General features: G+C 35.1%; 1 protein-coding gene across 5 annotated transcripts; it reads right to left on the bottom strand.

Annotated features, from left to right (window-relative positions):
• Nucleotides 1-1,723: 1,723 nt before the first annotated feature.
• Nucleotides 1,724-27,994, bottom strand: LOC143253559 (uncharacterized). Of its 5 annotated transcripts, XM_076507620.1 has the most exons (7): nt 22,424-22,627; nt 20,306-20,426; nt 19,153-19,386; nt 18,124-18,904; nt 9,543-9,748; nt 8,446-8,695; nt 1,724-3,842 (listed from the first exon to the last, which is right to left on the bottom strand). In XM_076507620.1, the coding sequence occupies exons 3-7, from the start codon at nt 19,341-19,343 to the stop codon at nt 3,363-3,365; spliced, it is 1,908 nt and encodes a 635-aa protein (XP_076363735.1). In that variant the 5' UTR covers nt 19,344-19,386; nt 20,306-20,426; nt 22,424-22,627; the 3' UTR covers nt 1,724-3,362. The 5 variants fall into 5 exon arrangements, with proteins under 5 accessions (XP_076363735.1, XP_076363736.1, XP_076363734.1 ...); XM_076507621.1 differs by lacking the exons at nt 20,306-20,426; nt 22,424-22,627 and adding an exon at nt 27,900-27,994; XM_076507619.1 differs by lacking the exon at nt 20,306-20,426 and having other exon boundaries at nt 22,424-22,666.

Below are 27,994 nucleotides of genomic sequence, written 5' to 3'. Positions count from 1 at the left end.
GATTCTGTGGTTGGTTTGGTGTTTTATGGCTCAAAGCAACTAGGCTATCTGCGCCATGATTCTATGGAAGTAGTCTTGAGAGGAGCTCTAATCCAATCCACAAATTGATATTCCACCAACAGGTTATTCTTTATAGTAACCCAATTGGTAATTTCTCGCTAACATGCTTTCAATGGGTCTGGAACGGTCAGGTGGTTAGTGGAACTTTAGGGTCGCGGGTTCGAATCCCCGCCCACCAAACATGCTTGCCTCTTCAGCCGTGGGGAGTTAATAGTGATGGCAAATTCCACTATTCGTTGGTAAAAAGAGTAACCCCAAAGTTGGCAATGGGTGGCGATAACTAGCTGCCTTCCCTTCAGTATTTCGTTGCTAAATTAGGTATGACTGGTGCAGGTAGCCCTCGAATAACTTTACGCAATATTCAAACCAAACTAAACTCATGCTTCTAAATATGAATACAGTGAATTAACTTGTGCCTGAAATGCCTATCCTTCCCTAGTTTATTACATACCAATGTAATTCTCTAAAATACGAAACCACCTCTAATAAGATACTGACTTAATAATGCAATATTGGATGATTTAAGGTTTCCAGACATCCTTATTCTTTATATCCATGAAAGCTCTTCCATTCATCAATTCTTTGGTTCTTTTGCAGTCCAATCAGTGAATGAAGAACTATTAGCTGGTATCAGTAGATTACTTTTCCTTGGAACTCATGACCATCGTTTCTGTTTTCACTGGAAGTTCAACTTCTAGTGTGGTAATTGCCATGTAGTGCACAGGAATTTCATGATCGTAGAATGGGAAGCTAATTTAACCTTCATGTCCATGCATCTCCTTTCAATCAGCTCCAAACATGCACTCCAACACAAATTAAATTCCATGAATCATTTTAAGAATAAGAATAATACAATCAATCTTGTAAACCAATTTCATGGACCCACAAAAGAATTTGTATTCACATGTTCAAAGTACTACATCCAAAATACACTTAATGTGCAGCACATAATCTAACCGTAGGTCTGAGTAACTCTGTAAACAAATTTTTAACGATTTATTTAAAAAAAAAATTGTTTTTGTACGCTGTCTTAGAGGTTGATTTTTTTATTTTTTACTATTAGTGTTACTGAAATCTAACCTTGCTTCAACACTAAATAAAACCTATCCAACCCAGGGATACAAATGTCCAGCAACTCTACATCGAGTTTCAAAATATGCTAAGTTTCTTAGAAAAACTGTACTTGTAAGAAACAATTCCAACAAATGTTATAAAAGCAGGCTATTATTAAAATACTTACTGTAATTTAATGTTATCTTAACTTGGTCTGTGTCTGGCTTTCCTTGCTCAAGTCACGCGCGCACACACAAACCATGAGAAGCAGCTGGATTGCTTTGGAAGTTTTTATAATAAAATATGTTGGAGAAGAAAATTGGATTTAAAAGAATGGTAATAGAAATAACTTAAGACGTAAAACATTCTCCCAAGAGTGCGTCTCAAATAGAGTATTTAAATACCGCTTTCTGAGATGATTCAGTTCTGGCTTCTGGGTGAATTGAACGAGAATCCAAGCCTCAACAGAGTATATAAAAATTGGAGGTACTAGAGATATGTCTCACCAGTGTAAAAACACATTGGACCTTTGTCGCAATGCACCTAATATCAGATTTAAATGTATTGACAATGTAAACTTTAGGAAAGAAAATGAGTATGCAAACAGCAATTTATAAGCATAAGAAAGCTTTATTGATAGTTGAACATACTAGATGTTTCTACAGAACATTGGTGTATCTTCTTCACTTATGATCAGTCCTAAGCAATACAGTATTTATGTACTGGAACAGAGAATCGATACACAGCGATCAAGTGTGATAGGGGAGAAACAAAAACTGTTGGCAAGATACAGAAAAAGTTCAAATGTGTGAACGATGAATAGACCAAATACAGCTGATTATCACGGTTTACTTTGGTGATTTATTTTTTTAATAATTTCTAAACAGTCTCTTTGTTAGTTTTAGATTGATGTATGAGAATTATCACAAAGTACTTTGTGACCTGTTTCAAATTACTAATATGTTAAAGTCGATATCTGGAATTCAACTCTACACATGTTCTTTGTGTCCTACATATTTATTTTGACTTTCACCTGGAATACTAAATGCCTTATTAAGTTGGAAATTTATTTGAAGATTTGGATAGTTTCTATACTATGCTAAAGGTATTCAAAAAGTTTGCCATTTCTGGCACAAATGGAATTCGAATAGTCTTTTTATTTAGATGAAAGGTATAAGTGTAGCACAACTGATGCAGGTGAAGTGTGTTATGTGGTGAGAGGTAATTAGATCTTATGGTGACAAAATGGAGTTTCCTGTATACATTGGTGTTAGCTTTATCTTTTTTTCACATTAACAACTGTTCAATTATATTTTGTGTGTGAAAACTGTGACACTGGGTCTTAACATCTTTAAGAACTCCGTATAATTAAGTAGCATATCCTTCCCATGTTGCCTACCTATTATTATGTTAGCTTGATGTGGTTCTTTATTTGGAAATAGCAGCTGAGGTAGTGTTAAATCTTTGAGTTTATAATATAAAAGTGGTAAAACTTGAAGTATAAAACCTAAGCTTATTTAACATGAAACAATACATTTTTTCTAATACCTAATTTACTTTCTTTAAGGAACCACAAGATGGCACCTTTTAGTACTTGATTGAAGTGAAATAAACCCTTTATCTTGATTTTAGGGTATTGAAACAAAGATCGTGTAAAATACAATCACTAATAACAAAAAATAATAGAATATATTAAACACCTGATTTGTGAGGTTTCACATCTTAAATACATATATGTCCAAAAAGTAAGATTATAAAAATGATCAAAAAATTAAAGGTAAGTAGATGTGAAATGTGGGAACATAGTCAATACCTATTGTTACCATTCATGATTTAACCTTATTAATTCTAACATTTAAGTTTTCAATTGTTCTTTAAAATTACTTCTCTTACATTCAACACATGCCATCCTAATAAATTGTCAACTTAAAAATATTTACTGAATACCTACCCATTGTAGACTTTTAAAATATTCAAAAACTTAGCACTAAACAAAAAAACAAAACAAAACAAACCTTATGACTAGCAAACATAAGCACACCAAAAATATATACAGCTCTATTGTACTTCCAATGTATTACTTTTGTTCTAGTGTGTAGATTGTAGTTGATTTATGTGTAACCTTCAACTACTATTGCACTGATGTGTTCAATTTTTAGATTACTTGCATGTTCTTTTTTACCTAATACCTGTTTAAATTCTGTATGATCTCTACTTTTATGTGTCATCCTTTTACAAAGGAAGCACTGCTACTGAACTTTGCAGTAACAATACTTGCGAAACTGCGGGTAGCTGTCTTGCACGCAATGTGATTGTGGACCATAAATATTCACACGGCTTATTTCCTGTTCACGAACGTGAAAAGTCCCACGTGATATATCATGTTTCACAGAAGCTTCAAAGATTCCACCAGATGGAAATGCACGGAACTGTACTTGATATGTGGCTTCAGATATGACAGTGTTGTCACTCAGATCAGCAACGAAGCCATCTTTATCACTGCTTTTCTTAAATTTCAACAATGCTTTATTTGGAAGAAGTCGTTCACAAACAGTGACTTTATCCAGTGAAAGTTTAGCACATAAATGTCTTTTCTCTCTGGTGTAGTCATTGATAAAATCAATAACAGCTTGTGCTACCTCCTTTGCTATTGGTTCACCGACAAACATGTCTTCCCAAGACAGGCAAGTGCACCAGTGGGGTTCGATATCTGCATGACCACATGACCTCTGTAAAAAAAAAAAAAAAGAGATATATTGAAAGCAACACATTTATATCAAAAAGATTTAAATAACCTAGCATTAAGATAAAACCCACAATATTGTTACTGTACTAGCTGACAGAAATAAAACATTACTCATACTTATTACTACAGGTATGAAATAAATACATAATGTAAATATCTTTAAGATTAAAATGAGTTCAATGTGTAGGTGTTTTTTACACACTAGGAGATTATTTCAGTAAATGTGTGCAAGTTGTATGTCCAAAATTTTAACTAGTAGCATCTTGTCTTGTTATCTACCACTACCCAATGTATATTCCCAATTGATTCACTAAAACACAATTACTGTTAATGTTATAAAAGTTATATAATTTTCTCCATGAAGATAAGACATCTTTCACGTAGCTAGTATCTTGCTGAAGACGACTTATTTCTCTCAACAATATCATTCTTATGAGCTTGGTCAATTCAAACAACCATGTGACCCTAAAGTAGCCATTTGTTTCCATACTACAACTCTTAATGTTTTGGTTGTTTTCACAAAATTTGTTACAGAAAACCTAGAGTCTTTCATGTATTAAAGAAATAAAAGTATTAAATATTTTTGTCTATAAATTTGTCAATGAATATATGGACTCTGATTGTTCTGTGTGCAGTAGTTTTTCAAGTGAAAGTTGCAATTTTCCTATACTTAAAATATCTCCAATGAGTACTTATGTCCTCTCATTTAAATAGCTATTCTCATTCAGTGCTATCCTCTATATGGAATACTTTGTTTTACATGCCATAAGTATAGAGCTCCAAATATCTAACAATCAAGTGGTTCAACAGAATCTCATATGTAAATCTATCATGTGACATCCTTCACCAATAAGAGTGCAAAACACTCTCCTGATGGACAACTCCCTTTATTCAACTCTATTTTTATTCAGCTCTGATAGAAACTGGATGTACAGGTTTTCATAGAGCAGGAAGGGTCAGAAGTGTAAGAAAAGGCAAGTAATTATTAGAAATATATGTTCAGTGTAGGAAAATTATACTTTCTGATACTGTACATTAACTTCATTCATATAGTTAGAATCCCACTTTGAACAGGTTGAAGGACTGGTCCTTTCCTTGAAAGCATCTAAAGAATGCCTTAAAAGAGGAGATTCTTGCATTAAAGGATCACACATAGGAAACCACACCATTTCTGTATCAGGTACACTATTTGTCCAGTTTGGAATGGGGTGTACAGACATGGGCAGAGAAAAGTAAGGAGCACATCTCTATAGGAGAGAACAATGGTGGGATAGAGATCCAAATCACCATATAATAAACATCAACCCCAATAAGTACTGGAATGTGGATGAAAAGAAAAGGATGTGGTCCTCTGTGTAGAGTGACCATACACGGCAAAACAACTGCATCAAAATCCAGTCAACTGGTGGGGGGCAGAAGGAGGATCATACCATCTTGGCCTCTAATTCAGCAGACTGGAGAGAATCTTGTATCCCCAATCTATGAATAAAACATATATTAATGTTAGAAAGTGATTGACCAATGTAAGGATTCATATCTGGATGATCATAAAGTTGACTTTGTAATGAAAACCATCTTACCCAAAACTGATCTGACAGCAACTATCTCCAGTGGAATGTATAATAAAATCCTTGAGGTATAGCATAAGAACAAAAACCATATAAATCTGCAAGTACCTCAAGATCTACAATACAGATGGAAGAACCAGAAACACAGAGGACTTACACTGACTGGCTATCTATGAATCCAAAACCCAACTGCTGGGAACAGACTTCCATGTGGGGCAGGATGAGAGATCCCACCAGAAGGTGGAACTGCAATTTTGATGTCTTGCTCCATTTGTTATATTTCATGTTGGAGGACTTTACATCATCTACACCCAAGGAGTATTGCCATCTTCCTCCCAACTCTTTGGTTTCATAATCCATTTCATTAAACCTTTCATGAGGATACCACCATGGCAGATAAAAGGTAAAGGAGAGAAAAAATGCAATGGAGAGTCTAGAGGAAAGTTAAAACTAGAGACAGTGGAACTGATGACAAAATAAACCTTACTTTGAAAAGCAGACCATGCATGAATTATTATTCAATCTAAGTGATAGCAAGGAAGGACAACTATCCCCTTCCATTTTTATCCATGAAGCAAGGCCAAACTACAACCTATCTTGTAGAACACACCATCTCAACAGTCAGCATGACTTGACAGTGGGGGACTTGACTGAGAAGCATACCTGGTCAGGCAACAGGAAAGATCTTAAAATTTAGTAATAAGACTACACATCTAAAAATTTTAGCTAAGCATCAATGGTATTCATTTTCTTCCATTTAAAGGTAAGCCATATCACCTCACTCATACATTTTTCAATCATTAAGTCAAATGTTATTCAAATCTACCTTTTTGATTTATTAAAGGTTTACAGTATTCTTTATTCACACCTGTTTTTACTATTAGATGTCATCAATACCACTCATTCATACACCTTTTGCCCATTCAAAGTCACCAATACTGCACGTGTATACACACACACACACCCTCTAATCCATTAAAGATCTATAATACAACTAACACTTCAAATGAAATCCACAAATATAACAAATGGACACCTTTTGGGCAACCACAGAGCTGTAATGTCACTCACTATTTTGAAAACTCTCCTATAGCACCTACAGCCACGACAGAAAGTGTTTGTACGCCTGCGTCCCAAGTAGTGTTTTGCTCATAACTTAAAAGTATCACAATTACGATAATGAAAGTATAAAATATTATAAATATCATACTAACACACATCTACATAAACTGTTATGTAAATTGAATGACAAATAAACTATTTGTGCATCTACTTTAATGGTCAGTTGTGTAGTCTTTCAGGTGAATTACTTGGTGCAATCTCTCCTCATAGCCCTCCATGATTGTTTGACAGTACTCGATTGGTATTTTCTTCCATTCTTCTTTACAGAAGGCCTTCAACTCTTGCAAGTTTTTTGGATTATGCTGATGAACCCTGATCTTCAACTCATGCCAAAAGTTTTGAATTGGGTTCAGATCGGGTGACTGCGATGGCCACTCCAGAATGCTTATATGGTTCCGCTGCAACCAGGATTGCACATATTTCAATGTGCGCTTAGGGTCATTATTGTGCTGGATGATCCAATGATGTCCAAGCCACAAGTTCCGAGCATCATTTTTGATACAAGTGCTTAATATATCAATGTACTCTTTTTTTTCTTTTTTTTCCATGATTCCATTGACATGGTGAAGGCTGCCTACACCAGAAGAACTGAAGGAACCCCATAGCATGATCGAGCCGCCTCTGTGTTTATCTGCAGTGATGGCGTTCTTTGGAAGATTTCATTCCCCCTTCTTACAGAAAAATATAGCGAACATCATTATGGCCAAAAAGCTTGATTTTAATCTCGCCTGACCAAAGAATACTCTTCCAATAGGTAAAGGGGTTTATCTACATGCTTTCTTGCATACCTCAATAGTGCTTCTAAATGAACAGGCTTTAAATATAGAGTTCTATGAGGATGGCATGCTTGGAACCCAGAAGAGCGTAACATGTTCGCAACTGTAGAGGTGCTTACTTCAATCGCAGTTTCTGTATGTCATTACGTGTTAAACGAGAGTTCCTGCTAACTTCTCTGAGAACCTTCCTCTTGGTTCTCTCTGGAATTTTGGTAGGGCATCGGGAACGAGGGAGATTAGCAATTGATCCTTTAAGCCTAAACTTAGCAATTATGCTTTGAACAGTAGATTTTGGTGCATTAAGTTGTGTAGCAAGACCGGAAAGAGATGCACAAGACTTGTATTTTACAATAATTCGTTTTTTTAAATCACTGGACAGTTGGTTCCTGTTTGCCCACGATGACCAAGCAGATAATGACTGAATTGCTGGAAGTACATTTTTTGCTGGCTAAATTCCAATAATTCTGAACCCAGTGTCTAGTTTTGGCATGGCATAATGTACTTTATTCACCAAACTAAACAAAATTTTTACAGGAATGAGTTTTTTTTCACATGTTCTGAACTGTACGAACACTTTCTGCTCCTCCTAATTTTGGTTATTTGTTCAATTTACATAAAAAATTATGTAGATGTGTTTATATTATAAATATTATACTTACCATACTTTCATGATCCTAATCATGATACTTTTTAAATTGAGAAAAAAAAACTACTCGCGATGCAGGGGTACAAACACTTTCTATTGTAACTGTAAGAAATATAAGTGCACCAATGTTTCAAAAAATAAATTTTGCAGTTTTTCCACAAATACACTATTGAAATAAATAAATAACAAAGTATAATTAATAAATAAAAAAATACTACTTTTATTCTCAGAAATTGTGATCCTAAGTTAATATTTTAAAATACTGTGATAATAGATTATACCAATTTATAAAGTGTAAGGAAAACTACCTTATATACTCATATAATGACACTAACAGTTTATTTAGAACAAAAGATATGATTTTATGTACAACAACAGTAATTACAACAGATCTTATGGAAGCAGCTAATAATGTTAATCTATCACCCCACCTACAATATTATAAACTTAGAACAAGTTAAACTGAACAACTACCCATGAAGGAACTTCAGAAAACAAACTTATGCTTCTTTTGTCAACTGATCCAAGAAGAGGGATGGAGGGATATAGAACAGTCATGAGTGTAGGGTAGATGTCAAAGGGCGTAGTCAGCCGGGCAACATTGGTCTGCAGATTATGGTAATGTTCAGGGTACTCTTTTGAAAACCATGGCGGGAGAACCAGAGAGAAAAAAGGAAGGCGTTCTTCAAGCTTCCCCTGTTGTGTTTTCCGGATTTCAGCAAATCTGCAAAAAAGTAAGGAAGTAAACACAGTAAATGAGGTAGAAGAAATTGTTAAATGTTGCCACAAAGACCTGATCTATACATTAGTAATTCATAAATACCAGACTTATGATTAAACTGCAAACTTAACCAAGAATATGGTAAAAACATAAATTACACTATGACTCACAATAAAAAAAAATATTTGAATGAATAGACATCTTCAGTGAGTATAATATTTGTCACATAATATTTAAACAGAGATATTAAATAACAAAAATATGTATTCAAACTTTTTAAATAGTAAAAAATAAAGTGAAATGAGTTGAATGGTAATGCAGGAACACAGACAGTATGTTTACACTGTTCAAAATCATTATATTCTTACCCATAAATACAGAATATTTATGGCTCTTTTTTAAACAAGCAGTGAAAATAATAAATCTAAGATGTTATTTAAAGTAAGTAAAATTTTATTATACAAATACAACACTCGAACTTGCACACTTTGAGTGATCACACTAAATATACACCTTCAGTTGATATCTGACAATCTTTGGATGAAATTATGTTTCTCAGTGGAATATGTAGTTTGAATTAAATTAAAATGTTTCTTATGGTGACGTATTACACGATTGTTACTTTATCATAAGTTTTATTCTAATGTTACACAGTCTGGTTAATTTGTTTAAAAACATTTTAATTTTAAGAGCAGTGTTCTCTACATACATGATGATGAAGGCCAATGATCATTGTAAACAAAAGAACTCCCACAAGCAGACTCAGTCCCGTGTACACAACGCTATTTATGTTGTAAATGTTCACAGTTCAAAAATCTTGTTTATCTTTAAGATCTATGAAATGCTTTACCTATGACCATGGTCACTCATAAGGATAAGTAAAGTGTTATTCAGAATATTGCTGTGATGCAAGTCTTTCAAAAAATCAACAATGTCGTCATCAGCAGCTCCAACCAGGTTGTAATCATCATGACTTATTTCTCCATGGAAACCAAAAGCAAATTTAGGTACATCCGGATATACCTCAAAAAACTGGTGCAGCCAGTTCAACATGATCTGAAATGTGAAGGTGATTTAACTTGATGCAGGCATTCACAATAACTTTGTGGCATCTAAAAACTGAGTTAAATTAATACTACTAATCATAAAATAGAATTATTTTAAACTTTTTCAGACCATAATAAAAACTTCATGAAAGAAAGGAAATGGATGATCTTTCAAAATCATGTGTCACCTAAACTTTTGGTATTACCACCAAACTTATTTAATTCATATTAGAATAACTTTCTCACCAACAAATGGCTATAACATTAACCCTGTTAGCAAAAGGTACTAACTTTAAACCCCTAATTTGAGAATTTCTTTTAACTTGACCATAAGCTATTGGCCGTGAGTATTTCTATCAAATACTTAGCCAAGTCATGGCTATTAGTGTTTTATGAGTCTCTTAATCAGACTGTAGCTGAAAATATTTTATCTACTTGTTGAAGTTGTGATTGAGGGTACTATCAGCCTCTTTACTCTAAAGATATTTTAACCACAACAGTTTTTACATTAGTCACTATAGAATGTTAATACTCAACCATTGTGCATTTCATAAGAACATATTTCAAGATACTTAAAATCAATTTTGGAAAAGTTACAATTTTCCTACATTGAAAATGTATTTTTGGCAGGTACTTACCTCCCCTTGCATAAACTGCTATTCTTATTCAACCCTCCACAAACAAGAGTGCAAGATATGCTTATAACATATGTGGCTTTCTATATTCAGTTCTACTGAATTATCACTTTGAGTTTTGAAAGAAAATTGGAAGCACTAGTTTTCAGTGTGTGGGGGAGTATGAGGAAAGATAAGTATCTATCAGAAATACATTTTCAATGTAGATAATTTCTGATATGGTACATTACCTCCTCTCACATGAATAGCTAGAATCCCACATTGAATAAGTGGAGGAAAAGAAAGAAGAATCCTTTGAAAGTGTCCAAACGATACTCCCTAAGATGAAACAGATTCTTAGATCTGATCTGGGGAACTGCATCATTTGTAAGTGAGATATGTACTCTGCCCATCCTAGAAAAATGTTGTATGTATGAGTGGAAAACAGAGGATCACATAGCCAGAAAGTAAACCAAACCATACAATGTTTATGAAACTCAATCTCAGATATCATAAAAGTGGGTAAAAATGGAGCTAGATGCATAATGGCTAGTGTGCAATGGGCCATATATGGCAAGTCAATTAAATCTGAAACCCATGCCACTGAGAACTGATATTCAAAAGGGGATAAGACGAGGATCATATCATCAGTAAGTCAACTTTAACCCTAAAACAAGAACAGACATTTTATGAATAGTTAAGAAAAACGATAATTCCAGAGGGAGTTTAGTACCCACATTCATGAACGTGGCACGAGTGACTCTTGATAACGAGAAAGCCACTTGAAGTAAAAATGTATCTCAGAATGGCTGGTATGAGTATCACCACTTTTACTAATAAAGCTTTTAGTAAAAGTGTTAATACTCATGCCAGCTGTTTTGAGGACATGAATGAATATGATAAATTGATAGACTGACCAGAAAACCAGACATTCAGTAGGAAATGATGTCAATATAATACTGTAAAACCAATTCTCTCAAAAGGTAAGCTGACAAGAACTACCCCAAGCACATTAAAATCCTCAGAAGAAGAAACAGTGGGAGGGGGGATAGCAGAAGGGAAAGAACCATTACAATCTGCAAGTACTTCCACTGTGACCCACAATAGTGATGGAGTAATTTATGAGGAATGAACATAGACATCTGCAATACATGTATGAGGACTTACACTGATTTATTCTACTCTAAATCCCAAACCCAGCTACTGAAAACCAATATCCATGTAGGGTAAGGGTGGGAAGTCCTAATTAAAGGATATCCCATCACCTACACAACTGTTCTTCTCTCAAGTGAATGGTTTTATAATTACTTTTATTTTCTGTATGTATTTCATTAACCCATTCAGGAGGATACCTCCATGGTTCACCACCCCAATGGCTTGGAACTGAAAAATGGTAGACTCTCAAACTCTGCTGGAAGAAAAGGAGGATAAAATGTGGTGAAGAGTCTGGAAGAATAACAACACCTGAGACAATGCAATGAGTGGCTGGAAAACCCTACTTTTAAAAGCAGACCATACCAATTTATTCAATACAAGGCATGGCAGAGATGGATGTGTTCTGGAATGGGCAATGGGAATTGTCATATAGCATTAACTAGCATATTATAATGTGGATTTGAATGGTTAAAGATCAGGCACCACTCATCACAAAGTAGGATCTAAAGTACAAGCACTAATAAAAAGGTAAAAAAGGCCCCTGAAAAAACACAAACCTGGTCAAAATATCACTGAATATTAATATTCTAAAATGTTTGTTTGTAAGTGAAGAAGATAACCAGAACAAGAGGAAAACTATAATTCAACGTAAATAGTGAGAGACAAACATATCCTCAATAGTCCACATGCCCAATTGAAGAAGTACATCAAAGGACAAGAAAGATGAAACACCAATGAAAAGATAAGGTGCTGAGTTGGATGAGAAGACACTCGGAACAAAATATGGAAGGAAGACGATAACTAATTGAAGAATCTAACTTAATCAAAGAAAGAGAGAGAAACATAAACAAATGATGGTTGCCAAGAAAGAAAGAAACAAATAAATACCACAGAAGGAGGCCATGCAACAATGTAACAGAGAAGATCATGTGCAGAAGTCTCTCAGGTTCAGGACAAGGATAAAGGCATGAAAAGGAAAGAAAGTGTCTAAATGTAGGAGTTATCCTAAGGAGATGCTAAAGTGTAAGGGAAGAAAACAAACCAGAAAAGATACAGAGAAAAATAAAGAGTACATGAAATGTTGATAGCAAATAAACAGACCACCAACATCCACAGGCAAATCAAGGAAGGAAAAAAAAAAAAAAAAAAAGGAAAAATGAAACAAGGAGCACTGGGTGAGTGGTTTGAACACAGGCAAAGTGAGGCAGTGCAAGACCACACTAATATCCCCATCTGGAAGGGCAGGCCATTACAGCAAATAAATTGAGAAGGAATACATCCACATGTAAAGTGTAGGAGAGGTAAATATCTGTTGGATAAGGAAAAACCAAAAGGTCTGTGACAGAACTAGCCAAAGCTCCAAGACCAAAGAAAAAGAAACTCTCACTCCAAAGGTCAAAAGAGGAAATCCACATAATTAAGAACAATGGGTTAATAAGGAAAACGTCCTGGACCAAAAATCCAATGATGGAAAAATTCCATGTGCATTCAGAAACTTTCATGTAAGGGTGAATGCAACAAGCCAGTAAAGATATTAACCATTGTGGAAACCAGACAACCTCACCAATGACCAGACAAAAACCAGGTATAAAGACAAAGGCATGGATCTGGATGAAACACTGGTGACTGAGGGTGGTGAAGAAGGGATGGAGAAAGTTGTCGACATAGAACCCGGTTGCAATAGTAAGAGGGAGTTGTTCAGTGATGCATTAATTTTTATATTAAAAAGTGTGGCACTCAAAATACAGCCCTGAGGGGCTCCAAGTTCCTATAGAAAAGATTGGGAAAGTGTCGAACCCACATGAACTTAGAATTGCCTGTCCATTAAAAAATTTTAAATAAAAATGGGCAAATGGCCTCATAACCCATATGAATGGAGATCTTGCAAAATGCCATACTTCCATGTTGTATCATAAGCTTTCTCAATGTCAAAGAATATTGATACAAGATGTCCTTTGAGAAAGGCTTCTCTGATTGACGTTTCAAGTCAAGTCAGGTAGTTCGTGGTGGAGCATTGTCGTTGGAACCCACACTGGGTCGGCAAGAGGAGGTTATTTGATTCCAGGAACCAACCAAGACAAGCATTAACCATCCTCTCTAAAAATCTTTCAGAGACAGCTCGTCAAAGCAACTGGGCTGTAGTTTGAAGGAATCTCAGGATCCTTCCCAGGCTTAGAGAAAGGTAAGACAATAGCCTGGTGCCAGGCATCAGGAAAAACATACTCCTGCCAAATCCAGTTAAAAACAGTCGGAAGAATAGCAAGAAAAGCAGGAGATAGATGGCATAGCATTTCATAGTGTACATCATCAGACTGATGAAGGGCCAGTTTAAAGTGTAAAGGGACAATTGTAGTCACAGATATAATCAGCTTGAAAGGAAAGAGGCGATTGCACTGCCTGAGTCTTGATAGCTAAGAAAATGAGGAAGAAGCAGAAGTGCCAAATACCTGACAACAGCTTTCACCTAGAGTATTGGCAATGCTCCTAGTATCAGCTACTTCCTGGCCATCAGAGCAAGATTGAAAGGGGTACAGAATTATATCACCCACTGACCTTTCAAATCTTGTCCCATATGACTTTAGAACTGGTGGTAGAATATATGCTGGTTGTAAACTTAATCTAAGAGTCCTTCTGGTTTAGATGTGTTACCCACTGAGCATGTGCACAGGCCTGCTGGAAAGCAATGTAGTGCAAGAGTGTGGGATACCTACAAAAAGTATACCAGGCCTGTTTTTGAGCCTTCCATGCCATGTGGCAGACAAGATTCCACCATGGATGGCATTACTGTGGAAAATGTGTTGATGTTTTAGGAATACTTTGAGCATCTGCCTGTATAATACAGTCAGTTATTGTTGCAACACAGTCGTCTATTGATGGCTTACAGAGGATGACAGGATCAAGTTCTGCAAAAGCAGTGAAAGAGGGCCAGTTTGCTTCATCCAACTTCCACCAGGGCACACAAGTCTGGTGGCATCGACCACGGCTAGTCTCTCTTTAAATTATGGGAAAATGATCACTGCCTCCTAGGTTATTGTCAACCCTCCATGAAAATTGGTAGAACAGTGAAGGGGAGCAAACTGAGAGATCAATAGCAGTAAAGGATTGACTTTGTGCATGAAAATAAGTAGAAAAACCACTACTGAAAAGAGAAAGGTTGTGATCAGAGAGCATACTCTTTACAGAGAGACCCCTCCCATTAATATCAACACTTTCCCAGAGGGGATGATGTCCATCAAAGTCCCCCAGGATTAAAAAGAGAGATGACAATTGGTAAATGAAAGCATCAGGGTCTAATGGATCATATGTCTTTCCAGGTGGCACGTAGAGAGAACAAACAGTGTTGGTATGACCTAAGGAAACACGGATGGCTGTGAACTCCAAGGCTGTGTCGAGTGGCAAAGATAGGGTGGGCACATGCTGATCAACCAACAGTGCCCCCCCCTCCCCATGCACTCGTCCATCACACAGCCTGTCATTTCTGTACAAAGAAAACTGCCGAAAGGTGACTGTATTGGTAGGTTTTAGAAATGTTTCCTGTAAGGAAAGACTTACAGGATGGTAGGAAGCAATCAGTGCTTTGATGCCATTCAGATTAGAATGTAAACCTTGACAGTTCCATTAGTATCACAGTGGCCATTTTTATTTGTGTGTAAGGGAATTGGGTGGAGAGCCCTACTGTTTATGACCACTTTTTTTTTTTTTTACTTTCATTATTCGAGTGAGGTGTTTCAACCTCCAAGGATCCTGCCCTGGGTCAACTGGCCAGGTCTTTGTTGTTGGAAAAGGATTCCAGTGACTGAGGACAAGTACGAATGATTTTTTTGCATCTTGGGGTGGGAGAAGAAGATGTACCCAAGGGAATGCCTGTACCTGGAACCAAAGGAAGTGGATCTTAGGGTTTGCTGGAATGTATGTTAGAGATAGAGATAGGTGTTGACATTTATTTATCAACTCTTTTTAACCATGGAGGTAAAAAAACTTTTCATTTGGTTTGAGAATGATTCTTTTGAAGGCACAGAGAGATCCAACTGCACTCCCACTATAGTAATGGAATGAAGTGCAGTAGCATGCATCCAAGATGAAGTGATTGACAGCAACTTTCAAGCCTCAGGGTAAGTAATGTTTTGAATTGTTTTCAAACACTGCACCTCTTTTCCTTCCAACCATTTATGGCAAGAATGAAAGCAGGACAGGCGAGAGCCATTGTAATTGATGCAACTAGAGTCTGTTTCATACTCATTGGCATCATGGTCCTTGCCACTGCAATGGGCATACGTCAAGGAACCACGACATGATGTCTTCAAGTGACTGGACCACTGACACTGGAAACGTATGAGAGGGGTTAGAATGTATGGCTATACATTGCAATTAAGATAACCTGCCTTGATAGTGGCAAGTGGATGCAATGATGTAAATGTAAGAACAAGGACATTGGTTGGCATCATAATTCCATCTTTGCGAGTGGAGATACTCCTCACTGCAGAAACTCCTCGGGTGGAAAAACTAGCAAAAATCTCTAACTCGGGGATGTTCTTCAAATTCTTCTCAACAATAACTCCTCATGACGAATTCAAAGTTGCATGAAGTGTAACCTCAATAGGTGTATCCCAAATCCCCTTTGAATGCAAGAGATGTGTTGAGATGTGGATGTTTCCACCAATATGTCACCAGAGTGAAGTTTTTTGACTGACTGTGGAGAGCCAGCAAGTCCCTCTAATCCATTTTGAATGAAAAAGAGATACATCTGCCCTAAAAGTTTGTCTAAAAGAGAATGTAGTATAAGAAAATGAGGTACAACAGGTGGTACAGATGTTGAAGATTGCTGCTCAGAAACTTCAATATGTGGTTGTTTACATATGGACTGTTTTTCACTATTTTATATAAGTTTTTATTTGGAGGATCCATAATAACAAAAATAATATTTTGGTGCCCACTAACCCCACCCACCATGAAGCCCTATGAGGGGATGCACTACAATGCCAAACAAGGACACTGCAGCAATGGCAGAGTTTTGTGAGCACTGTACCCAAACACCAGCATCAGATACAATGTCCACAACACCCGTGGAGAACATCCAACACCAGTACTTGGTTGACCCTAGACGGACAACCACAGGAATTCAAAGCCAAAGTGGTGTGTTAGGATTTGACTCATCAACCACCAGGATCCTCTCTTCCCCTTCATGGGTCACAGTGCACAGCAAACATGTGGGTGGATGTTTGGAATCCAGAGGAGATAAACTGAAAGAACAGAACCTTCACTGAGAGGTACCCTCACCACATTCAAGAATCCACACTGAGGGGGAATGCTTTGAATGCCTGACAAAACATACAGGGTTGAAGTAAGTCCAAAGGACAGTGTGCAAAACACAGAAACTACTCCATGGATAATGAAGTGAAGATAGGATCGTGAGTGACAAAATATGGGGATATGCAAATAATCATTCATTACATTCCTCTTTGTCAAACATAAAACTGGAAAAAAAAACAAGAAGTGAGAAATTACTCAAAGGTGAAACATGGCAAATTGAAAATTATAAGGAGGCAGAAGTAACCTAGTACAGGTTAGTCAGTTTCTGGTTTGGCACGAGGACAATACACAGCTTGAAATAAAAGCCTTGAGAAAGATGAACTGGTATGATGGCCTGTAGAGACAGAAAATCTTATACTACCTAAACAAACACAGACTGGTGACAGGATAAAGACATGGGGAAAGGAGGAAGGGATAGAAATAGCAGGATAAATCCTTCTGGTAAAACCTGAAGAACCCATGAAACAGTAGTGACAACATACTAATCAATGTTGAATAAGCAACAAGATGAGAAACCTCTAGAAGGGAGACAAAAACATTTCACATTCATGAGCATGTATTTCCAGATACTGGTCTGCAGTATTTCAATTCAACAAATCATAAACTGACTCCCTTCCACTTATAGTTATATCATGAATGGTACTCTTTAAGACTTCACACTGGTTTGACATCATCTTATTCACTGTATTACAATCAGTCACAGTACAAGTTATCTAAACAAAACTACATTCACTTTCAAATGATAAAACAGTATTTCCATAATATTTATCTTTTATCTTCCTTTACCTTGATTTCCAACATTGGATATTGTTTTTGTTAAATATTTTTCCATACATTTTTGTGAAAATCATCATTTATAAAGCTGAATTAATTACGTTTCATTATTCTGTACACCAAAAATGAAGAAAGATAGTCATTTTTAATTGATATTAACTTCACCCCAATGCATACACAGATCAAAACTAAAAATTAACCATGTGATAAGTTTATTTAATTAAAGGTCTTATATTTTTACATATAAAGATTAATATGCAGTCTTTCATCAGTATTTACTTACTTTTAATGAAATTCAGGCAGCCTCAGTTCATGTACCAAGTTAATAATGAAAACAATCCTTATAACAAAGATACTAAATATACATATAAATATTTAACGTAGTAAGGACACACAGGAATGCAAAAATATGAAATTGGTTTGATGAAAGCCACTAAGTTTAACAGATATTTCTTTATATCATACTCTACCTGTTGTCAAATCACTGAAATACTACTATCAAAAGGAAAACATATACAGTAATGAACACTACCACATGGCGAGGCGTGTGACCGAGACAGTACTTCTTGTGTTCATGTGATACTTTACTTGCTTCCAAGAAGAAGGACCTCATGTAATGGTCTGTTGGTTGTTCATTAAACCCTTTAAGTCTATAAGTAAAAATACCCGTTTCTGGCGTGTCTTCTGCGAAAGCAGTGACATATCCAAGTTCAGAAAAGTTTTTCCAAATAAATGGATAGACATTTACATGCTGAGCTTCTGGAAATCGTTTCCGAGTTTCAGGTAGCTCTCGTTCTGTGAATCCAGTTAAGATTGGAATCAATGCTTGTGGTGTTCCATCTCCTACAATATTGTATCCCTTCAAAACTACACCTTTTAAAATGCTGGTCAGGTAAGTGTATGTCTTTGGAAGTTTTCTTATATAATGATTACGAGACATTGAGTCCAACCCAAATATTAGGACATTTAAACCCATAAAATCTTGTGTAGGTTTTTTTGTTTTTGCTCTCTGAACAGCCAATTCAGAATGAGACACTCCGGCCATCACATTTTTCCACTTTGTTCCATCTTTAGCTGAGCATGAAACATAAAAAAAATCTGAACTAAGCACTATCTCACTATTATCAGACACAAAGTCCACAACATTTCCATTTTTGTTTTCAAAGTCACTCTTGCGTTCATGGTATCTTAATTTACAATTAAAATGCCCATGTTTCTCGATTATTTTCTGGTTTACAAGAATTTTTCCACTTGACAACAACAGCCAATCTTCTTCATCATTACATTTCAGTTTTGGTGTCTCTTTCAAGTGCCTGAAAAATAAACAGAAGCATAAACATTGTGTCTATATAAATTAATATTAACAACTAACACAATTATAAAATGATTATGAACAATAACAATTAAATCTGATTAATTAAAGATTATATGAAAAAGTATGTACTTATTGTTATTCACACACAAATTGAATAAACCACACTTGTACAAAAAACACTGGTACATCCACATCTTGCATATGTCAATTAACAGCCAATTATCTTAATTACAATTCTCTGCTTACTTTATCACTTGTGGATGAAATGGGTCCAGGTCAGGATGCTGGCAATGCTCTGGAAGTTTGTTTGTTTGATGTTCAAGTGCCCTACCATCTCCAACGTTCTTTGACAACACTGGAGAATTTTTTAATATATAAATATAGCCACATGTGATTATAAAAACTACTGACGTCAGAGCCCAGAACGTTTTCTTCATTACTAATATAAACACTGTTCCAAGTGTACAGCTTGTGTTTTACCTACATAACAATAACACAGAATATTAATGAAAGTTTACTACTAGTTGAAAGTCCATATAACAGTAAGATATGTTCACATTTACCTACTTTACCAGTTATTAAAGACAATTTAATTATATTAGGGAAGTAATCACAAATTTAATATTTTTATTATACTTTCCAGTTAGACCTGGAACAGGTTAATACATTTATTATTAAATTCTATCTACTAATTAATCTTAAAATACTGAACAACTTTGTACAATTCACTGTTACTAATTTCTAGAACATTGTTCTCTGCCACCATATTTTTGAAGTTTTATTAGACATTTGGAATTAAGTCCTAACACCAATACTGGCATGGATTTTGTTACAGTCTTCTAATTATCTATTCAAATGCTTCTTGTACAATAACAAATTTTAAATTTCATTTCCTCTTTAGTAGAAATATAAATAGAATGTTGGATCACAAGTGGCATAACAGGTACTTCATTGTTAGCTTTGAAATACAATGATGGGAGGAGTTTATACATGTAGACAGTGAAGAAAGTTAATGATAAAACTGATAGCCACTTAAATATCTGAAAGGCAGCACCAACAGTAAGAAAACTAACTATACATGATCAATAGTTATGTAAACAGCAAAAAGTCTAACACTGTGGATACTTGTATCAGATAATTAAAGTTTATCAAGGAAATGTAATTATAACACAAATCTCCCAGTGGGGACAGCAGTTTGTTTGTAAACTTGCAATGCTAAAATCTTAGGTCTGTTCTCTGTGGTGAACATAGTAAACAGCCTAACATAACTTTGTTCTAGAACAAAGACACTGACATATGCCATGGATAATAATACCTGTTCAACTATAATTTTTAAAAACTAAATGCAAAGACAAGAAAATTGATATTACGTTCAAGGTTATTATATTCTGTTACCTACTTCTCATACTGTTCATCATTTAACAAAAAGTTGGTTGTGAGTTAGAACAGGATGGACAGGAAAAGCTTAAGAAGGATGGGTGTAGTTTAGAAGTAACATTTCTTCCTTTATAGCTAAGTCCCTTAAATAAAAGAGAATTACAGGGAGAAATAACTTGTACACATTTATATTGGATTAAGAGTAGTAAAACTAATCATGAGAAAGAAACTTGTAACATCTGAACCTCTTAAACACACTTATAAAACAACATACACACAATAAAGAATCTCTTTGACTGTCCTTGAACTATACAATAAAGAAACTCTAAGGCTGTTCTTACACTTTCACCTTTGAGAAATGTCAATTGTTATTGTTCCCAAAAACATTGATTTCTCTCAAACTTTTAAAACCTGTCACCTTCCACTACTTAAGATGGTAACTCATTTCACAAACCAATAAAAATTGTCTTAACTGGAGTCCTGAGTGTCTTTTTTTTTTCTCTAGATCTTAAATGTTATACCTCTCCTCTTTAGAATAAAAGAAGTCAGAGGCTGTCATTCTATACATCCTCAGATAATCTTATGGACTTCATTAAAATTACCTCTTGCAATTCTTCAGTCTAGAGAAAATAAAAAAAATTAATTTGTCTTTTTAAGGTTACCTTTCACACTCTGAAACCAGCCAGATGAACAACATACTGATTTAGATAAGGTGGCACACAGTATTCTATATAAGGATTAACTACTGATTTGTATAGAGCTCAAAGTTAGAGACAAATCCTTGTTCTAATGTTATTTAATAATCACTACACTAGGAATTATGGTATGCTGAAACATTCTTCAAAACCACGAGGAGACAAGTATAAAAGTTGTAGTACCCTTAACTATCATATATTAAATAAATAGGCAAGCCATTCATAACACAATGAAATAATTAACACATAATTGTGTAAAACAGTAATTTTTCTTGAATGTATATGCTAACATACTGGTAACTTAATGATTTATAAACACCTGAATATGAACTTTCCAGTTATAACCCAACTGTTTGGATTACCTATAGTCTGACGTAATCATAAGGTAATTGTTTTCATATTCATCATTCTTTGTTCATTATAATAATGGTAATTCTTCTGAAAGAAAGAATCTTAGTGCATTTTGACACATTAATCTAATATAACATTGGCACAAGAAAACCTCTGCAACTGTGGGGTAGTAGGGCTCAAACCAAAAAAGCCATACAAACCTAAGATTTGCTGACAAGGAAGAGACCATTTATTTCAATTAAAGGGTGGTTGAACTATCTTAAGTTTGTTATACTGATCAGCCAGAATTAAAACTACAATTACATGAAAATAAATTTAGGGAGTCCATCTTTTGTAGTTACACCACTTGTTGCTAAAGGCAATGACAGTATCTTATACATGAAACATTCATATCTTTTATACCACTGTTCATTACTAGGTTCAATTATATTAAATATATAAATAAATAAAAAAGTATATATTATACATATTTTTATTACAAGTTGTTTTTTTCAAATTTTACCTTCCACTATTAAGTTTCTTTGTTAAGAAACTAACAAACATCCTTATCACAAAAGCCATTAACTTATATACGTTCTGTATAAGAACACAAGTCAGCTGCTGATAAAAACAGAGCCCCTTATAACTTCTTACATCATTTTGTTATTAAACAAATTTAATAATAACAACTCAAAATACAGTAAAATTGTAAGAAAAACCACAGAAATTTCCATTCCAAACCCACAACTTAATAAATTAATACTGCAGTTTAATGTCAACATGAATTTATAGCCAGTGACCATCCTACATTATTATTATTATTTATCAATGACAAAATATGGGTTGTTGCAATTCTAATAACCCTTGAAAACTGCCACTCAATGCATCGATATCATACGAGCTTATCAGTAAATGTCTCCCAATCACAGTCACAATATTTAAAAGCAAAATCATTTGAAGGACACCATTACAGTACTTGTGCGACATTAAATCATTAGGAGTAGAAATATTATTTTCAATCCATTAACAGAATTAAAACCATGACTACGTTTATAAAAGTAGTTTGAAAACTGAATTCAAGTACTATCCTAAAATTAGTAAAACTAAAAGCTAACTTGAATGTTATTAAACCGGCATCACTCCTATCTGCACCTCATTTGTATATTTTTTAGAGCACTTGAATCGCAATATAACAATTGAGATTCGAATTTCGTTACTTATTATATTTCACTTAATCCGTCATGCTTGTTACATTTCCTCTAGTCTATTATTTCCAAATTGCGTAAGACTAACACAGATGGCTAACTAATAAGTGGTTCGAAAAACAGGTTACACCATGGTAATTATTATTGTACCCAATCATAAAATTGCTTTCTGCCAACAGAAAATAAACTTCGTAAAATGTTAATGGCTTTAAAATCAAGTGAAATGAAGATAATTCTGAATTAACACAAAACTGATAGCGTTATGTAATATTATATTATTACTATTAGTATCACTATTATGTATTTTTCCGTGTTCCAAGCGCAATAATATAATATTTTTATCTAATATACATAATGGTCAATAATAATTCTGGTAAAAGAATTCCTCAGGCGAATAAAATGCAAAATGTAGAAAAAATATCAGGCCCCTACACAGAATGTTTGGTTTGTTTCGAATTTCGCGCAAAGATACACCAGGCTATCTGCGCTAACCATCTTTAATTTAATAGTGTAAGATAAGGGGAAAGGCAGCTAGTCATCACCACCCACCGCCAACTCTTGGGCTACTCTTTTTCCAACGAATAGTGGAATTCAACGTATATGTAACGCCCCCACGGTTGAAAGGGCAAGCATGTTTGGTGGGACGAAGTTAGAATTCTCGACCCTCAGATTACGGGTCTAGTGGGCTTGACAGTTTCTTATCAGTATCACCTTGATACTCATTTATGTTCACAAATGTAACTGTCGTAGAGTTTTGCCAATGCCAGTTCAATTTTTACCAATGAATATGTCTAATGTCCTCGTAGAAATACCAACGTCCGAAGTTATTCACTGGATTTGAACGATTTGTAATGTTTGAAATCTATAAACGTTTCTGGTCAAATTATGTACTTTTCCAATTAACAGACGTTGTGCACAGTTATAGTTTCCTAGGTCTACAGTACACAAACTGCAGCTGTCAACTTATATCCTTCTGCTGCTGTTTTTTGGCTGGCTGTTTTTTATACAAAACACACGAGACTGAAACAGGATTGGGCAACTCCATGGCCACTAGCTACACGTAGCCAGTAGATAGCACAATTGTGGCCAGATCGAGTTTAGGAATCAACATTTTCCATCATTTATTTTTTATCGCAAATTTGGAAATCAGCAACTGCACTGTCTCACGTCATCGCTAATGTCACGCGCTTCAACACAGCCACAGACTCTGCCCATTTTGTAACATCAGTCTGGTTTAGATGTTTGGTATCAAGTGTTTGTTTTTTTATATGCGCTTGCAAACATTTTCATTGTGCAACTATCAAGTGTTTAAATATATTTTGTTTTTAATCTCACAATATGGATAAGTGGATAATTCGGAAACGAACAAATCCAGATGATGGTGAACACTCAGAAAATAAAGACAATCTAATTGATTTTGGCATTACTGCCGAAAAGAGAATGGCGCGTGGAAAAACGCGAATTTAATGAAAGTTGGAAGTTGAAATTTGCATTGAGTGAAGCAAATAATAAGCCAGTGTGTATTTTGTGCAACAACAACAAGGATGCAACCTTAAGTAACACTTTAACAATTTTCACGGCCTGGCATGGCCTAGCGCGTTAAGGCGTGCGCTTCGTAATCTGAGGGTCGCGGGTTCGCGCCCGAGTCGTGCCAAACATGCTCGCCCTCCCAGCCGTGGGGGCGTTATAATGTGACGATCAATCCCACTATTCGTTGGTAAAAGAGTAGCCCAAGAGTTGGCGGTGGGTGGTGATGACTAGCTGCCTTCCCTCTAGTCTTACACTGCTAAATTAGGGACGGCTAGCACAGATAGCCCTCGAGTAGCTTTGTGCGAAATTCCAAAAACAACAACAACTCTTTTGAAACAGCATTTAATTGAAAATAATGTGAATTCCATGCTGCCATCTTTCCATTGCATTTTGCATCAGGAAAGTTTATGTGCTCAGATGTCCAAAAGTGATGAAATGAAAAATTTGATGAACATTGTTGTAAAAATTGTGAATTATATTAGAAGTGGAAGCTCTCTCATCCATTGACAGTTTGTTGAATCTTTGAAGAAGAGCAATGACTGTACTTTTGATGATCTTACTGATTTTGCAAACGTAAGATGATTAAGTTGAGGAAAAGTCTTGGAATGATTTACTTTCTTATTTCCTCAAATAAGAGAGTATCTTGTTGAAAAAGGTAACATTGAAAATCTCCCTGAAATTGAAACTTTGTCATAACAGTGTTCTTTGTACTTTTTGTGCGACATGATGGCTCACTTGAATAATTTAAATACAAAGCTTCAGGGAAGAGGTAAAATAATAAGCGAGCAATCACAGTCTATTCACGAATTTCAGTTAAAGCTAACTTCCTTGCAGAACAATTACAAAAGAATGATTTGATACATTTTGCAAAGTTGGATAGTTTCTAGAAAATAAAAAAGACTATGATTTCTCTGATGCTAAAGGTGATCTCTAAGCAAACTGGATCAAAAATGTATTCCAAAAATTTGAATCACATTTCTCCGAATTTAAAAATTTGAAACTGATATTTGAATTTTTGCATGATTCATTTCAATCTGACTTAGTAAATCTCAGTAAGGAAGTTATATCATTTTTGTCTTTGGATATGTGTGAATTTGAAGACGAGATGCTTTCCCTGCAAAGGGTAGAACAGATGAAAGGTAAACTGAAATGTTCTGTCAGAGAGATGTGGCTCACTCTTCTGACAAATGAATCTTCCAAATTTAATGACAGCAATTTCAAAATTATTTTCCACGTGGATCCGCATGGGTGTGCGAGTTAACATTTTCTACTCTAGATTTTCTAAAGTCTAGATACAGATCTTTGCTTACTGACATAAATTTAGAGCCAGACCAAAGATGCTCATTGAGCATAGATATTAAGCCAAATTTCACGAAACGTTTTGATAAAACCCCCATCAATATTCACATTGAAGATTAGTTGAAATGCAATTATTTTGATTAAATTGACATCTTTCAATTTTTTTAGTAGTGTGGCCAACGTTGTTTTCATTAGCCACAGTTGTGGCCACTATGAAAAATAAGTTGCCCACTCCTGTACTAGAGCCTTTAGCTCCCGAGAATACTGTGAATCACTGGTATTACACACACATCTTGTCAGTTAACTGACCAGGTAGTGACTTTAGGTACTTTTCATTTTTACGTACTAACAAATCAACGGTGATAACCTATTTTCATGGGAACCAAAGTAAGTCCATTCTACGTACACTTTATAGCGGTATTTGGAATAATAAATTTACACTACTCTTACCACAAACTTCCTGTATTTTTTGTCAGATGAAATTATAAATGTTTTCACTGGATTTAGAAAAAAATTCCAACCTCCAAATTTTAAGTCAATATAGCAAAATTTATCGATCATCACTTAATTTAATTCTTAAATCGTAATTTGAAGATCGCGGGTTCGGGTCCCCCTCACACCAAACATGCTCGCCGTTTCAGCCATGTTGGCTATATATGTGATGGTCAATCCTATTATTCGTTGGAGAACTAAATGTGAACATAACTCACAGTCTACTAGCAGAATGGTCAAACATGGAATTAGTGAGAATTAAGTGTGAACATAAACATAACTAACAGTCTAGAAGCAGAATGGTGAGACCTGGAATTAGCGAGAATTGAATGTGAACATAAACATAACTAACAGTCCAGAAACAGAATGGTCAGACGTAGAATTACCGAGAATTGAATGTGAACATAAACATAACAAACAGTTCAGGAGCAGAATGGTCAGACGTGTAATTATCGAGAATTAAAGGTGAACATAACTAACAGTCTAGAAGCAGAATAGTGAGACCAGAAGTTAGCGAGAATTGAATGTGAACATAACTAACATTCTTCAGCAGAATGGTAGGACGTAGAATTAGCGAGAATTACATGCGAACATAACTAACAGTCTAGCATCAGATTGGTCAAACATGGAATTAGCGAGAATTAAGTGTGAACATAAATACTGGTCCAGAAACAGAATGGTCAGACATGGAATTAGCGACAATTAAATGTGAACATAATTAACAGTCTAGTAACAGAATGATTAGACATGGAATTAGAGAGAATGAAATCTAAACTATAACTGACAGCCCAGCAACAGAATGGTCAGACATTGAATTAGCGAGAATTAAATGTGAACATAACTAACAGTCCAGTAGCAGAATGGTCAGACATGGAATTAGCAAGAATTAAATGTGAACATAACTAACAGTCCAGCAGCAGAATGGTCAGACATGGAATTAGAGAGAATGAAATGTAAACTATAACTAACAGTCCAGCATCAGAATGGTCAGATATGGAATAGCGTCTAGTGGATGTTTTATAATTGATTCTCATGTCTGCGAGACGTCGCTTTAGTTTTTCGAGATATTTAAAATGGCAGCCAAAATATGTATTTCTCACATCTCAACTCCTGCTTGCAATATCACGGCAAAATATGTGCCAAACCTATCTTTCTGATAACTCTTATTTCAACTTAGCATTTTTAATCGCTCTTGGGTCAATGTTTTACCTAATATGGCGGGCATCATGGCGATTTATACTGCTATTATAGCTACCTGATCAACATTTTCAGAAGCTAATAATATATAAATAGAATGTAGACATATCTTAACCATATATATGTAGCTACATACATTAGTTTTATTCAAACGTAGTTTCACAGTTCTGATGTGAGGTGCAACAACAATCTCCTGTGTCACAACTAGGCATGAAAATAAGACGTTTGCTAAGTAGCAAATATTTTGGAGTTTTGTATGATAGAACATTTCTGCAAATGATTTACAAATACACCAATAGCAGTAAGTAAAGAGCTGCCAATTAAGGAAATGTGGTTTAGTGCCAATAAGCAACCAGTATGATAAAAGAAATTAGTTTGGAAGAAATTAGTGTAAGTATCCATGAGTTAATTAGAAGTACAGTCTAGAGTGTAAAATGAGCAAATTATAAGTTGTTATCAGCATGGACTAGATAAGATTAAATTGGATGAAAAGTATGGCGGTTATATTTTCAAGTCGTTTCTCGTCACCACGAATGTGGCGGATGATTGTGAGTCTACACTGAAAGTGTTTGTATAGCCCAGAAAATTTCAAAAATTTGTTCAAAGGATTCAAGTACACCTAGAATGATGTTGCTTAAGTGGTTAGAAAATATACTCTAGAATTCAAGGACGGAACAATGAAATGACGTCATACAGTACTTCCCATACTAAACGACAGTTAAGGTACTCTTAAATTCTACAAACTGATTTAACATTTTAAGACTCTCAATCTAATTTTTACACAGTATATAACTTGTACACATAGAAATAATAATAAAATAATTTCAATTTGTGGCGTGTTAATAAAAAATGGTGATTTGATACTCACTGAATGCAGTCCTTGTATAATGCTTTTCTTTTTCATTAGTGTTAAACCTTAAAGTAAAACAAGGACTGACAAACAAACTATTATCAAGATATTTT

Source organism: Tachypleus tridentatus, chromosome 6, assembly GCF_004210375.1.
Source record: "Tachypleus tridentatus isolate NWPU-2018 chromosome 6, ASM421037v1, whole genome shotgun sequence".
NCBI lineage: Eukaryota > Metazoa > Arthropoda > Merostomata > Xiphosura > Limulidae > Tachypleus > Tachypleus tridentatus.
The sequence above is the reverse complement of the archived record's forward strand: the minus strand, read 5'-3'. Positions and strand labels throughout refer to the sequence as shown.